Source organism: Notothenia rossii, assembly GCF_949606895.1.
Source record: "Notothenia rossii genome assembly, chromosome: 8".
Classification (NCBI taxonomy): Eukaryota; Metazoa; Chordata; class Actinopteri; order Perciformes; family Nototheniidae; genus Notothenia; species Notothenia rossii.
Window position 1 is genome coordinate 60,218,467 of NC_136906.1, and position 14,343 is coordinate 60,232,809.

Genomic DNA, 14,343 nt, shown 5'->3' on the forward strand with positions numbered 1-14,343 from the left:
TGGGAGTGAGTGAACAACATCATTCTGAATTTATTCTGCAGTTACTTTAAGAGCTTCTAATTAATTGTATTTTTTTTATATATTCACTGAGTTATTTAAAAGAAAAAATATGCACATATAAATTAAAAAAAGCCTCATGACAAAAAAGCCCCCTTCCTTGCCTAAAAAATTATGTTATTATTATGTTAAACTAACCTCTACAGTTGTTTCAAGGAAACTAGTACTGAAAAAGATTTGATGGATTGCAGAGAAACCTGTGTTAAAAGAACTGGAAAATTCTAAATTGGAAAATAATAATATACTCCAGCAATTAAAAAGTTGGAAAAATTAAAAGACAAGAATTATACTGCATTCAAAAAGTATTGCATTTAAAAGGGTATTTCCCTAATATGTCCTTGAAAGCACAGAGGCCTCAGGTTTTGCATAAATCACTTGTTAACTTCCAGGATCAAAGGTCTGCTATGAGTTATCGCTGGAATTTGCCCAGACGCTCAGAGGCAGGCACACTGTGTGCCACCAGTTAGACCAATTCAGCAGTCCTCCACGCTACAGCAGGTGTGCCAACACTAATCCAGCAAACATGGACAACATCTACGAAACTGTAGATGAGGGACGTATGCAGAAACAGCCCCGCGATGGAGCAAACAGCCCCGAACTAGAGCCCAAATATGAGATTCCCGCAGAGGTCATGGAGCCGCTGTACAGCGAGGTGCAGGTCCACGTCTCCACGAAGGGAAAGGGGCGCAGCTCCCCGGACTACATGGCCGTCAGAGACGAGGACAAACACAGCAGCTCGTCCTCTTCATCCAGCGATGATGAAGAAGAGGCGAAAGCAAAGGACGAGGTTAAAGAAGAAGTTCAAGCTGAGGAAGGACCAGAGGTGTGCGTAATGCCCGAGCCAGTTGTGTGTCCAATGCCGGAGCAAGAAGTTTGCGACCTGCCTGAGCCAGTTGTGTGTCCAATGCCGGAGCCAGAGGTGTGCGTAATGCCGGAGCCAGTTGTGTGTCCAATGCTGGAGCCAGAAGTCACGGTGCAGGTGGAGGAAGTGAACGGCGGATCCAGGCGCTCTTCGGCCTCCTCAGCATCCTCTGCCTCCCCCGGGGACCCGTGCGACGACCCGCCGATCCAGCCGCGGGTGGAGGACGAGGAGACCGCGGAGAATGGTAGATCGGACTCTCCCCCCAGCCCCGACAGCACCCCGGAGCCGTCTGTAGACTTAAGTGTGCAAACTCTGGAGAGTGTCAGTCTGGACGACAGCAGCGCAGCCCCGGAGGACCCCAGCCAGCCGGACATCTCTCTGTTCGTCAAGGTAAGACTCCTTTCAGGCCGACAGGTGGGCAGAGAGCCAACCAGGCAGTATCTGATCCACTGCTCAGCATGAGGAATACAACGAAGTTGCTGCATTAAAGTTAGTTTTTTTACTATCTTTAGTGATGGACTCAGCAATATGATTTACCAAAAGGATCCTTGAAGCCATCTCACCTTGTATTCTTCACTGTGCAGGACATTTAGCTTTTTATTAACCGCAAGAAAAACTCTTTGCTGTTAGTTTTAAACATAGTGGTGCAAGGAAGTACTAAGAACATTTAGGTAAAAAAGAGAAATACCCCGGTTTATAAATAGTGTATTACAAGTAAAAGATAAAAATATAAGCGTCAAAATATACACTTATTGCAGTATATACTATTTTAAATTATATTATAGTACTTTAATTATAGCTGATTAATGTCTAATTAGGCTACATCAATGATAAGCTGCAGAAGGTGGAACAAATTGAATTACTTTATATGGTTGTGAATTTACACCCTGCATCAATAAATTCTTATCGTGCCCTACAATAAGGCATCATGAATGATCTGTCGTATTGCAGGGTATGAATTTAAATTACCCTTCGGTACATGTATCAGCCAATGTACATGCTGTGCATTTTGTAGACAGAACATGGATTATTGTGTTGCACTATCTGGCATGTAGATTGCATATCATCCAAAAGGTGCAACATCGACCACTTTTTGCCACTTCTGAGCCATAAACATGACAAATCAACACATTAGCCTATGAGATCATTATATGATAAGTCTCATGTTAAATAATCTGAAGCAATTACTGATTATGTTTAAGGCATTTCACAATCAAATCTGTTTAATACGTTTAATTTGCCAGGTACGTTTTAACATTCAAGAAATATGATTTCCATTTGCAGCTCATTTGAGCCTAAGAAATGTACACAGAGGGAAAATGTGACGCAGAAACATTTAAAACAGGTTCAAACTATAATGATGTTAGAAAGCGAGACACTAAATCACTCTATTTCTCCCATTCAAAATATATATGGCACATTTAAAAGATTCAAAATAGAAACACTATTTTAAAGCCAGTCTAAACATGGTTGAAGCTTATCTGTAGAGCGCATTTAAGTAGACTGAATAACACTTTTTGGAGTCAGTAATTAGAGGCAAATACTAGAACAACAGTTGTAGGAATAATAAATAAATAATAATAAACTGAAGTAGAATTATATATGACAAAGCATAGTTATCAGTAAGAAATGTCACAGAAGCATGGATCTCTTAGTTTCAGTGGCTTTGTCAGTGAGTTTAATCTGGAGGCAGCCTGTTGTAATAATTAACCCGTTTACTGTACAGCCATAGAAACCAGGGGTGAACTCCATGCCTGAGTAAATCCCACTGTGTGTTTTCTGATAGAGCTGCTCTATGAGCTGTGCTATCAGCACATGCAGGGGTCACTTTGCTGATTGAGCAACAGAGATTGAGTCAGTGGGCGGGGCTCAAGAATCTCTGTTTTAGCTCAAAAAGAGGCCTTGTAACGAGGAAGGACAGCAGTGGTTTGTTTTAAATCCGAAAAGTGTCTTTGTATTGTAACAGCAAAAGCCATTGTCAGTTGCAATCAACACAGATGGCTTGCAAACAAACAAGTAATTGCTACAATCTGACCTGGATGAGGTTTTCTTGATCCTAACTTTCTACCATACATGTGACAGGGACTGTGGCATACTCCAGAAACAGTTTAAGCTTAGCTAAATCCCACATTTCATGAACATATCAAAATAACATATTGAATGTCCATTGTTTTGAATTTAACAAGAAAAGATTCCCGTAAAAGAGGATTTTATGTTATTTAGCCATAAAGAAACCTTCTGTCCTTTTTTGACGATTTTCACCCGTGTTCAGAAACAACATCCGAGAAATTGTGATTAGAGATACTATCTTTTCACAATTATAATAAGCAACGACCATAGTTCTCCAGGATTGTGACAACATATTTGTCTCTTTTCCGCATACCACTCAATCCTCCATTTCCCAACTCTTTAATGTTCAACAACAATCGCCATAAACCCAACTAAGCAGCGCTATAAAAATAGGGAGGGGGGTAAGGAGATTGGCTGTCCAAGTTAAAAGCCCTAATGGCTTCTCCTCTGCTGTCAGTGATAAAGCTGATTACCGCAGAACAGGCTATCACTAATATAACTAAGCGTGTTTTTTAGATTCTCATACTGTATGATAACAAGCTGTACAAATGCTTAAGTAGTTACTGGCAAAATGTGGATGGACATATAATCCTGTTCAAAAGATTTTTTGTCACTGATTGTCTATCGAGACAATGCTTATATTGACAAGTCTGTTGTCACATTTGGCAAGTGTGTTGACTCTCCCCTCCACCTTGGGTCCAGACAGATACAAAAGGTCTGTTACTGTTTGATGTACAAGTGAATGATTAGCACCAATAACTTAAGCCAGGGATTTTACCTTTTGTCTCCAAAAGACACAAAAACCAAGGCCATATCTTCTAAACCCTTAATGGTTTTATGATCATCCACTATTTAGACATCCTTAAAAATGAATAGTTAAGACATATTGGGACATATGCTTGTCTGATGTTTTGCGATGAGTTAGGTGAGAAAATGGATACCATTGAAGCCAATAGTCTTAGCTTAGCATGGAAAACACAAAGAGGGGAAAACTGCTAGCTTGCTGGTCTAAAGTTCCAAGAAATCCAATACCCCTCTCGTCTCAAGTTATCTTATTAACAGATATCCATGATTTGTTAAACCAAACTTTAAAATAAATCTGTGAGGGGAAGGCTAAGCTAAGTGGCTGATGGTAGTATTCTTATGTACCGAACAGATATGAGAGTGCTAACGATGTTCTCGTCACACTATCGGCAAGAGAGCAAAATTAGAGATCTTAATGAAAAGGTTCAACCATTCCATAAATATTTACAAGATGTAATTTAAGAGAAAAACGTTTTTCAATAAAAGAAAAAAACCCTACAATGACAAAACTGATAAAGTCAGTTTAGCTCTTTATCATGTGTTGTTTTCATCATTAGAGGGCTGTCAAGAATATGGAAACATTGATTAAGACCTATACAAATAAAACCTAAATTAACACATTGTGAAAGTACTCAATGCTTTCCCTCATAAACATATAATGAACTCTTCCACAGTAGCACAGTAATTGGCTCTTGCTGCATGTTGGCATGTCAGCCACGAGAGGGGGCTGCTATAAATAGAAACTGTTTAGTTTAAATTAGTTCTAGCTTCTCTGTTTTTCTGCTTTTATCTGACTTATAAATTCATAGGCTAAGCCACTCATTTTCTCCAGTGTGTGCTGATGAAGATGTTTTCAGTCAGACCCGCTTATATTTTGGTTGCCCTACTTAGGTTCTCTCTGTAAATGAACGCCAATTCTTGCCATAAAACCAAATCCAAGCATCAATAATTCACAGAGGAATCGTCTCCTGCTGGTGATCAAATATAACCTGCCTCATTCTGCCAGAGCTGGAACATGTGAACACTCGTTAAATATTTATGCTGCTTCTCACTCAAAAACGGACAAAAACTGTCAAAAATAGTCATACCACTTTTTTTGCAGGTTATATTCGATATTTGGGACTATACTTGCAAGGTATTTTTTTTGCTGATTGCAAAATGAATGGTAAATTCAACCTGATCTGAAACCAAAAAACAAATAGAAAATTAAGAAAGTGAGTTGGAATATTTAAGAGAGGTGACACAGATAAGAAAGGAGGTGATGTTAGTCATGTGTGTTTTTTTACAGGGGAGTTTGGTTGCAGTGGTAGAAAGAGAGGGATGGGGCTCCACCCCTTGGTTATAGACTGACACCTGTTTTCCACTCTTGTGTCAGTGAGAGCTAGCTCTGCGCTCCATCTGTGTCTAAATCAGAGTCAGGGCTCCACCTGCCACCTGGACTGGACACCAGCAAGGGAGAAGAAAGCCATTACAAGGACCAAAGGGGGTGGAGATCTCAAATCAAGGCCTGAAAACCAAAACGTTTTTAAGGTTTAAGGGATCGCTGTCACCGCAGAGAGGATAGCTGGTTTCTTTTTTAATCATCTCTCTGGAGGATGTAGACCTCAGAGCATAAGCAAAGGACTTTAATTTTAAAAAAAGAATCAAGGTGACAGCCAGAAGCAGGCATCATGTCCACTGACAGCCAAGACAGAGACCCTGATATTGAGCTTTTTGTCAAGGTAAGACAGAGTCAGAATATATGCTTAAAGTATTGTCTTAACTTAAGCTTTGCTGGAAGATATAAGCAGCATATGTGCAGGATATTGTGTTGTGGAAAGCTTGTGTAACTCAATAGTAGAGGTAGAGTTACATACGCACTGGCACACTGGTGACCCAGGATTGTTGTGACAGTGATACGGAGGCTGCTAGTGGATGGTAGGAATCTAGCATTGGGGTACTGTTGCAGTACTTCATATTGCTTCACATTAAAGCCTTGTTTAAAGAAAGGACTGCATTAGCTAATTCTCTCCAGCACAATCCATTAAATGAGCCACTCTGCTCTTTTGTATGCAAGTAGCGCTGACATTTCTCCCAATCAATAGATGTCCCAGATTATCTCCTGAAAGAGAGCAAACAAGCTTCAGTAGATACAGCTGTGTTGTTTTGCGCTACACAAATGGGTGCACTTGAGGCCCTGTGGGAAATGTTAGAGGCGGATGAATATACCTGAGGCAGGTGAGGTGGAGGCTCATTGTGGATGTGCTGCCTGGATGCACTGACCCAATTAGCTGGAGTGGAGGCTGACTTCAGACGCACCAACTCCCTGGAAACTGGCTTGGTAACATAAAGTTCAAGACTTGTCGGCTTGCATTGCCCTCCTGATCTTTGACATGTTCCTGTTGTCTAAGTATGACATACATCGTTCTAAAGAGCAACATATTGTAGCTAGACTTAAATTAAGCTAGGTATTTTAAGATGTCACTCACATGTTTATTAAATGGTGTTCCTCAATAAACCAAAGTCACTATTGCCTTCTATTGAAGTTTTCTTAAAGGGAAAGTTCCAATCCATAGTCAGATACTGAGTAATACCTACAGTAGATGATGGTTGGCATGCCCCCAGTTTGGAAATTGGGTGCGAAAGCTAATAAATGTACTATATTTCACATATTTTCACCATTTTAGCTTGCCGTCGGACATTCATCGCTTATGGGGAACTGAAGCCGTTATCTCTCGTCAACAAAAAACATACATTTGACCTCAATTGTTGGTATTAATGGGTGACTTTAGGGAACTGTAACTTAATAACAACAACATAAGACAAACTAACTAACCAATTGAGGAAACTGTAAATCATCAACAAAATGTGTCATGCATGCTAAAATCAAAGTTGTGGTCAATGGTGTCTGGTGGCTTTGAAGATAGTAGAAAACATCTTCATTATAACTTTTCACTATATTTAGAACAATTTTACCACTTACCTTGCTGTCAGAAAGAGCTGTTTGAGAGCAAGGCTAAGTGGTACAAATATTCGAATTATTGCACTGTTTTGTAAAGCACTTTGAATTGTCACGTACAGAAAAGTTCTATATAAATAAACTTGCCTTGCCTTGCCTTACACTAACACTGGAGATGATCTATAATGTATTTTATGGGATTTTAAGGATGTGTCGCTGTTACAGCCATACATTGCTTCATCATAGACTACCATCAACTGTAGGTGATACAGGATAAGGACCTTGTTTTATACGGAGTGGTTTCCATATTGCTAATATTAGCCCTAATATGAGTTATTTCCATGACGCTGCCTACGGAGATATACCTGATGGACATATAACTATCTTACGTGGCTGCACTTCCTTTACTTATATTTTGAAATGGCTTAATACTTATTGGTTCAATAGAATGAACAAAGTGTTTAACAGCCTTTAAAAATTGCTTTACAGACAGAAAAGCACACTGGAGATACAAGATGCAACATTTTATCTACTACAATTATTTCTCTAATCCTAGATATTTGCTCTTTCTCTTAGAAATGTAATGTGTTTGAACAGGAGAATTGAATTAAATTGCAATATCAACTCATCACATAAACAAGATAACATGAAGACATGAGCATGTGCTTCCTCAACCAAGCCCAGGTAATGCTAAAGTATAATTAATGCTCAATAAAAATGAGTGTTTAGACTAACAAAGAACAGCAAAACCCAGTTATAGTAAAGTATACATGTGTGCTGGATCCCCCCCCCCTGCATCGTTAGATCTCTCAGCGTTCCTTGCGCCCACAGGTCTAGTTGTGTGTGACAGCTTTTGTCCTCCGTTTTCTAGATGTCGATTGACTATTATCAGCGGCTGTGTATTGTGTTACCTCCGTGCTGCTGAGCCTAGCCACAACAATGCACGGACAGAAGCATCACATGGGCTCAGGCAGCATGACAGCACGTGCATCAATGGCTGGAGTACATACAGTTGGCTCAGCTACTTTTAGACCGACAGCTGTTTCTGGTCTTTGCTAGGAGCGGTGTTACTGTCAGGCACATGAACCGAAAGGCAATATGTTTTCCACGAAGGTGTATAATAGGTATTTGTGAAGTGACTCATGGTCATCCAAATGATTTATTTTTAATTATAATGATAGTGGTGTTAAAGACTTAAAGGGCCCATGTCATGCTTTTTCGGTTGTTACCCGTCCCCTTGTGTGTTATGAAGGTTTTTCTGCATGTAAACGGTCTGCAGAGTCAAAAACCCTCAAAGTACACCCTGTAGCGAGTAAAACTCTAACACAGAAAAGACCTGTCTATGCTTCTGCCCCAGAACGCCTCGTTGGAGATTTCTCTTTTTCTTCCTGGGTACAGTGAAGTGCCCATACCCAAATGGACCCAATCCTTGGAGCCGTTACGTTACGTCCGTGGAGCCGTTACGTGGACCAATCCACGGACTTCCTCACACACACACTCTAAATCCTTTCTCAGCTGCAGCTTCGCCGATTTCTCCTCCCTGAGACGGCGGGACGCTGTGAGTCGGTGTGTGAGCACACAAACTCCCAGCCAGGCTGCGGGTGTGTGTTCGGGCTGGTTTCAGGCTGATAATAATAAAAAACCATAATAACAAAATTATAATAACTTATTATAATATATATAATAATAATAAAACACATTTTAAACACCTTGAATTTCAGGGGGGCGCAGCGCCCCGCCAAGACAATGGTAGGGGAAACACTGCTTTCATGTATTGTTATAAGTCCAAACACAGAAGAGAAAACAATTGAATTTTTTCTCTCTCAATTGCTACTCTGAGCTTCTGCAAGCCATCTCAGAAAATGTGTACATAATGAAATCAATTCATTGCTTTCTAAATGCTTTGGAGTAGAGTACCCAAATCACCAAAATATAATAGATAGTCTCCCCTGTCAAATCTCTGCTGACCTTGAGGTCAGTGCACTTCTTTTTCTGTGTTGTGTTTCTGTGACTGCAGGCCTGCAGGTCTGACCCTGCCCTCTGTGCCCCAGCGGCCAGTGAACCAGGGGATGAAAGCACCGTGTATAATTCAGCCGGGCCAGTGGGTCAGGTGTCACTCCTGAGGCTCTGCTGTATATCCATACATGCCGACACATGATCTCACTGCATGTCCACAAGTATATGATGGAGGGGATGTGATAATATCACAAGTGTTAGAACAAGGAGGAAAACTTTGACTCTTATTTCGTTATTTGTAAGCTTTATTTGTCGTATGAAACACCATTAAGACATTTAAAACTGAAAACAAATTAGACAATTCAAAGCTTTAACAGAAAGGCAAGATTATGCTTCCATTTTACATGCCCACATTTATATAGACACCATTTAGTACAGGTATAATATATAACTGACCCAGAGTGTACTTGGTTGGACTTCTCCCTATCGTAAATTTGAATCAGGGATTTCAGGGTGACGTATTAATGCGTGTTCACATAGTGTTTACATTTATACAGCTTATTGAAACCTTTCTATTCAAACAAAAGTAAAAGATAACAGTCAGCTTAATCCAATATGTATTTTATTGATAGTAGCAAGGTTTGTTTTCAGAGAGACAACCTTGTGACCAAGGATTTTCCTAACTGTAAAAACATGGTAAATGAGATAGGGGGGTTAGTAGTTAAGTGGAGAGTTTTTGAAGTGGGGTTGAATAAGGTACTTGTTAACAGTCAGTGAATTACCTACACTAGATTGAGCCTGCCCACTTACAGGTTGGAGATGCATTTGGATGTACCAGTCTAGGAAATGTAATGCTTGGTACCAAAACATATTATAGCCATCTAAAGAAAAGCCTACCACTAGTGAACTGTCAACGGGGGGGGGCGCCTCGCTGCGGGGAAACGGTGGACCTCTGTCGCCTGTCAGTGCAACATTGATGATGCCGTTTAAAAACATAACAAATGAAGGGCGGGGCCGGCCGTCAGTGAACCGAGCCGGCCGTCAACGGCCCTTGACGACCGGCCATTCTCCAGATTCTACAGATGGCCAGTCCACCCCTGGTTGGAGGGGAAGGGAATGAGCACTTTTACAGCCTTTTTGGCGAGGTGGGGGAACTCGGTCTCCACAGACAGCCAAAAGTGTGCAAGTGACACACGTTTTCTGCCAGACGCTGTCTCCTCTCTCACTTTATGTAATTTAACAAAAAATTGATCCATGTTGCTGCTCGCATAAAGTTAGCTGAAGTTAACTTGCTAGATTTCATTGTTCCTCGTTACCTCCTCTGAAGCTCTATGGCACCCCCCGGGGAGGCGCGCCTCACACTTTGAAACCGCTGGTATATAGCATTGATAGTTGCCCACCAGAAAGGGATGTCTGAAAGCTAGATTGATGGGTTAAAAAATTATAAATATAATGTTATATACGTGGATTATTTAAAGATTGCTAAAATACGTTTGGTAGCTGTACCATCCGGCTGTCATCTAATGTCAAATACATTGCCAAGGGATCAGTCCTCAGGATACCGCTTTGAAAAAAATACTGACTTTTCTTTAACAACTGTAGTCCATCCATTGTACGTGCGATTTGCCTATGTACATTATATTTAAACTCTGACTTTTTTTCTATAATTTAGGCCGGAAATGATGGAGAAAGCATCGGCAACTGTCCCTTCTCTCAGCGCCTCTTCATGATCCTCTGGCTCAAAGGAGTCGTGTTCAACGTCACCACTGTTGACCTCAAAAGGTGAGGAAACGTAAAATGCTAGCTTCCAACGCACAAACACACCTGCGCCATTCCTCACGACACACCGCTATCTTTATGTCCTCTGCAGAAAGCCAGCAGATTTGCACAACCTGGCCCCGGGGACGCACCCTCCTTTCCTGACCTTCAACGGAGAAGTCAAGACCGATATCAACAAGATCGAGGAGTTTCTGGAGGAAACGCTCGGTCCTCCAAAGTAATTCAACTGGAAGGTTTTACAACGCATGGTTTACAGTATCGCTGACTGCACACATGCTGCTTTTGGCTAGATTTACTTCACTTCAGCGACACTGCTGAAAGGGCAGGAAACATTTTAGTCCAATAAAAGCGAATACGTGCTGTATTTGATGAAGGTTGATGTTAACTGATACATCTGTTTGTTGTTTATGGCTGCTATAAATCTTTTTGTGAATAAGTGTATATATATATATATATATATATATATATATATATATATATATATATATATATATATATATATATATATGTATATGTCTCAGGCACACAGACAATATGGGCTAAATTGAGCCATAGCTTTTGTGTAATTCTGGACAAATCAAGACAGGTTTACTGTTTTGTGTTATTGTCACTACTAAGAAGAAACCAGAGCCTGTGTGTGAGCAGTTGCATAGAAAAATGTCAGTTTAACTTAATCTTTCTTTTATTGCCTGTAAAGTTTTTTGCATTATAAATGGACCTTAGTGTGGGAGAGCTTTAAGAGGCGGGCGGCCAACTCGGTGTGTGAGCGTGTAACATGCTTTTAGTCAGAGCTGAGCGCCAGTCCAGGTGTTAATGCTATCCAGATGGTTAGGTCTGCCTGCGTCTCTGACTGCGTCTCCTACCTCTGTCCCCCCGTCTGCTCAGGTATCCCAAACTGGCAGCCAGGCAGAGAGAGTCCAACACAGCTGGAAATGACATCTTCGCCAAGTTCTCAGCCTTCATCAAGAACACCAAACCAGAGGCCAACGCAGGTGGGCTGCTCATTTTGTGCCTTTTACACTCACAGACGCACACACAAAGAATACAATACTCTATTCCTCCACTAGGTAGAAGCAGAGTCCAGTGTTTGAGGCTTTTAAATATTCTGCTGTGCTGCCACCTAGTGAGGTTAACACCACACACTTTCACCTTGTACTTATGCATATGTACGTTTCTGTATGTTTAGTTCTAGAGAAAGGTTTGAACAGGGCCCTGAAGAAGCTGGATGACTACCTGAACAGCACACTGCCAGATGAGATCGATGCAGACAGCATGGAGGAGGAGAAGGGCTCCAACAGAGGCTTCCTCGACGGAAATGAGCTCACTCTCGCAGACTGCAACCTGCTGCCTAAACTGCACATAGTCAAGGTAAAGAGGGGAAATATTAATGTTAGTGGTTCATTCAAAAACACATTAGGAGTACTTGATATGTTATCTTTGAGGTATTCATGTGTGAGGCCTTTTTTCCAGTGTTTTTTCAGTTTTCAATGCAAATACAATTTAGTATTTAAACTGAGCAAAAAGGACAAGATAACACATAATAATAAGAGGAATTAAACAAAAAAAATGTATAAGAATAATATTCAAATGGTGTAATTAAGGCATTTTTAAGATATTTGTAGTATAAATTGTAATCAATAAAACGTTTTTGGGTAAATCTGAAAAAAAAAGAGAAATACTTTCGTGTTTTCAGCCATACAGGAAAAAACCATAATGTGATTACTCAGAAGTCATGAGTACACTGACAAGATATAAGTATTGGCCCGTTGCTCAAAATGTGGCTCAGTCCAAACCAAAATAACTCAACAACTTGGGGATGGATTTTCATGAAATATGGTACAGGAGATCCCATGAGTGTATCGCCACCTACAGGTATAGATAACTCTTCAACTAATAACATTCCAATCAGCCACGGCTGTGTTTAAGGCTCATTGGCAAGCGTCAGCATGTAGAGACCCTAAAAAAGTATCGTCTCATGTTTTTTCTGAAAAAGGTCCTCATTATGTTACTAGTGCCTAATTAGTTGAACATGTTAAGCACAGAAAACACCCAAGCATTTGTTGAATTTGTCGCACATATATTTAGTAGAAAAGCAGGGTACGCTACTAACAATTAGAAATTCTCTTTACTTGAACTGCATACAAAATTGATGGTACAGTTAAAATACCTCCCAAGGATGGATTTTAAATGTGCTCAAATAAATCAAGTTTGTCTTCACTTCTCAAAGTTACAGCTTTGCTTTCTCTCACAGGTTGTCGCTAAGAAGTACCGCAACTACGACATCCCCTCAGAAATGAAGGGGGTTTGGCGGTACTTGAAGAACGCTTCCACACGTGACGAGTTCACCAACACCTGTGCTGCTAACTCAGAGATCGAGACCGCCTACAAAGACGTGGCGAGGAGACTGGCCAAGTAATTCGCCAAGCAACCCCGAGCTCAGACAAAATAAACTAGTAACACAACACAAAAAACCCCAATCACTTTTCAACATAAATGTGACTGTCCTTTGAGTCTTGTTCAGTGGTATTTTCAGGACACAGACCTTATCTGTCTGTCATAGTCAGATATTGCAGGGTGGCTTACAGGCCCACTGCTTTAGTTATGTGGTGTTGCAATTGCAAAAACAGACATGGCAAAAGAGAAGTGGAGCGGATGGCAAATCAAGCACATTTAACTTCAAACCACGTTCAAATTTTGCAGCTATGAAACTTCTGACATAACACTTTTCAAACATGATTGTGTCCCGTCCTGTATTTATTTCTCATAACACAAAGCTCTCTTTCATACAAACTCCAGCGGTCCGCACGGCCAAACATTTTACTAGCTGCTGATGTCAGGGTCGTTCACTTTATTTATTCCTAAACCCACAGAAGTCTAGTCTGACTCCAGTGTTTATTATCAAGCTTCTGGCTCCATGGGAGACACCTTGATTCATCTATGACTGATGATTGGCGCTATAAATGTTTTGCTTAATATGACTGTTGCGATCTGCAGATTTATTTTGATTGTCGGTGTTGCTGTTTGTTTACTCGAGCTTGTACGTATCTTGAAGATTCACTCCTGCTTTTGAACGATTGATTTTAAGAAAGTTTGATTCAAACCAATTATTTGACATGCTTGATGATGTTAGTTGCAAAAATATTTAGCTGACATTGATAACTCAGAACAAAGCTCGTTTATGATTTTTTTGCATGCATGAATCTCATTTAAAATTTCATATTTAAAAGCTGCTTTCCAAGATGTGAAAAAATCCACTACTATGTGCCTTTATTTGGAAGTATTCAAAATCCATGCCAATGTCACTGGTGGACTCAAAACATGTATTGCAGCCAGAGAGGAGACATTTGTTCTGCCTCTAGCTATGTTCAGTGTAGGTATTGATTTTGTCTTCAGTTACACATGATATTATGAATGGAGAGTATTTATTTAGCAGCCCCAATCAGGCCTGATTAGGTAGAGCCATTAAGGCTTTGATGGAAAGCGTCTTCCAGGCCAGGTCCACGATGGTCAGAAGAAGCCTGCCCTCCAGCCCTTCATCAAAGACACATTTCCTCTGCTTAGCCCATCAACATCCACAGGTTAAAGTTCAAATGTTTCATTGTCCAAGCCGAGAGAGGATGGAAATTTGTCTTGGGGGGCTTATCGTCTTTGGCTTGATGTCAGGCTGCAACTATAGCGAGACTTCCTTGCTGAACCATAAGGCTCTTGTGTGGTTTGGACAAACATATGATATGAAATTGGAGCATGATGACTGAAAGCCTTGCTCATTGCGAAGCTCTACAAATAAAATAATATTTTCACAGATCTGCTTCTGCCTTTTCTTTTCTTTTCCAGCGAGGTGATCAATCAACACTGATACTTCGGAGGGTTGTCATGA

The 14,343-nt window shown here is 40.6% G+C and overlaps 1 protein-coding gene across 2 annotated transcripts; it reads left to right on the forward strand.

The window, feature by feature from the left end:
• The first annotated feature begins 323 nt into the window (after nt 1-323).
• clic5b (chloride intracellular channel 5b) lies at nt 324-14,268 on the forward strand. 2 transcript variants are annotated; one of them, XM_079647014.1, is made up of 6 exons: nt 324-1,309; nt 10,360-10,469; nt 10,558-10,683; nt 11,352-11,458; nt 11,653-11,834; nt 12,718-14,268. In XM_079647014.1, the coding sequence occupies exons 1-6, from the start codon at nt 581-583 to the stop codon at nt 12,880-12,882; spliced, it is 1,419 nt and encodes a 472-aa protein (XP_079503140.1). In that variant the 5' UTR covers nt 324-580; the 3' UTR covers nt 12,883-14,268. The 2 variants fall into 2 exon arrangements, with proteins under 2 accessions (XP_079503140.1, XP_079503141.1); XM_079647015.1 differs by lacking the exon at nt 324-1,309 and adding an exon at nt 5,158-5,514.
• The last annotated feature ends 75 nt before the right edge of the window (nt 14,269-14,343 follow it).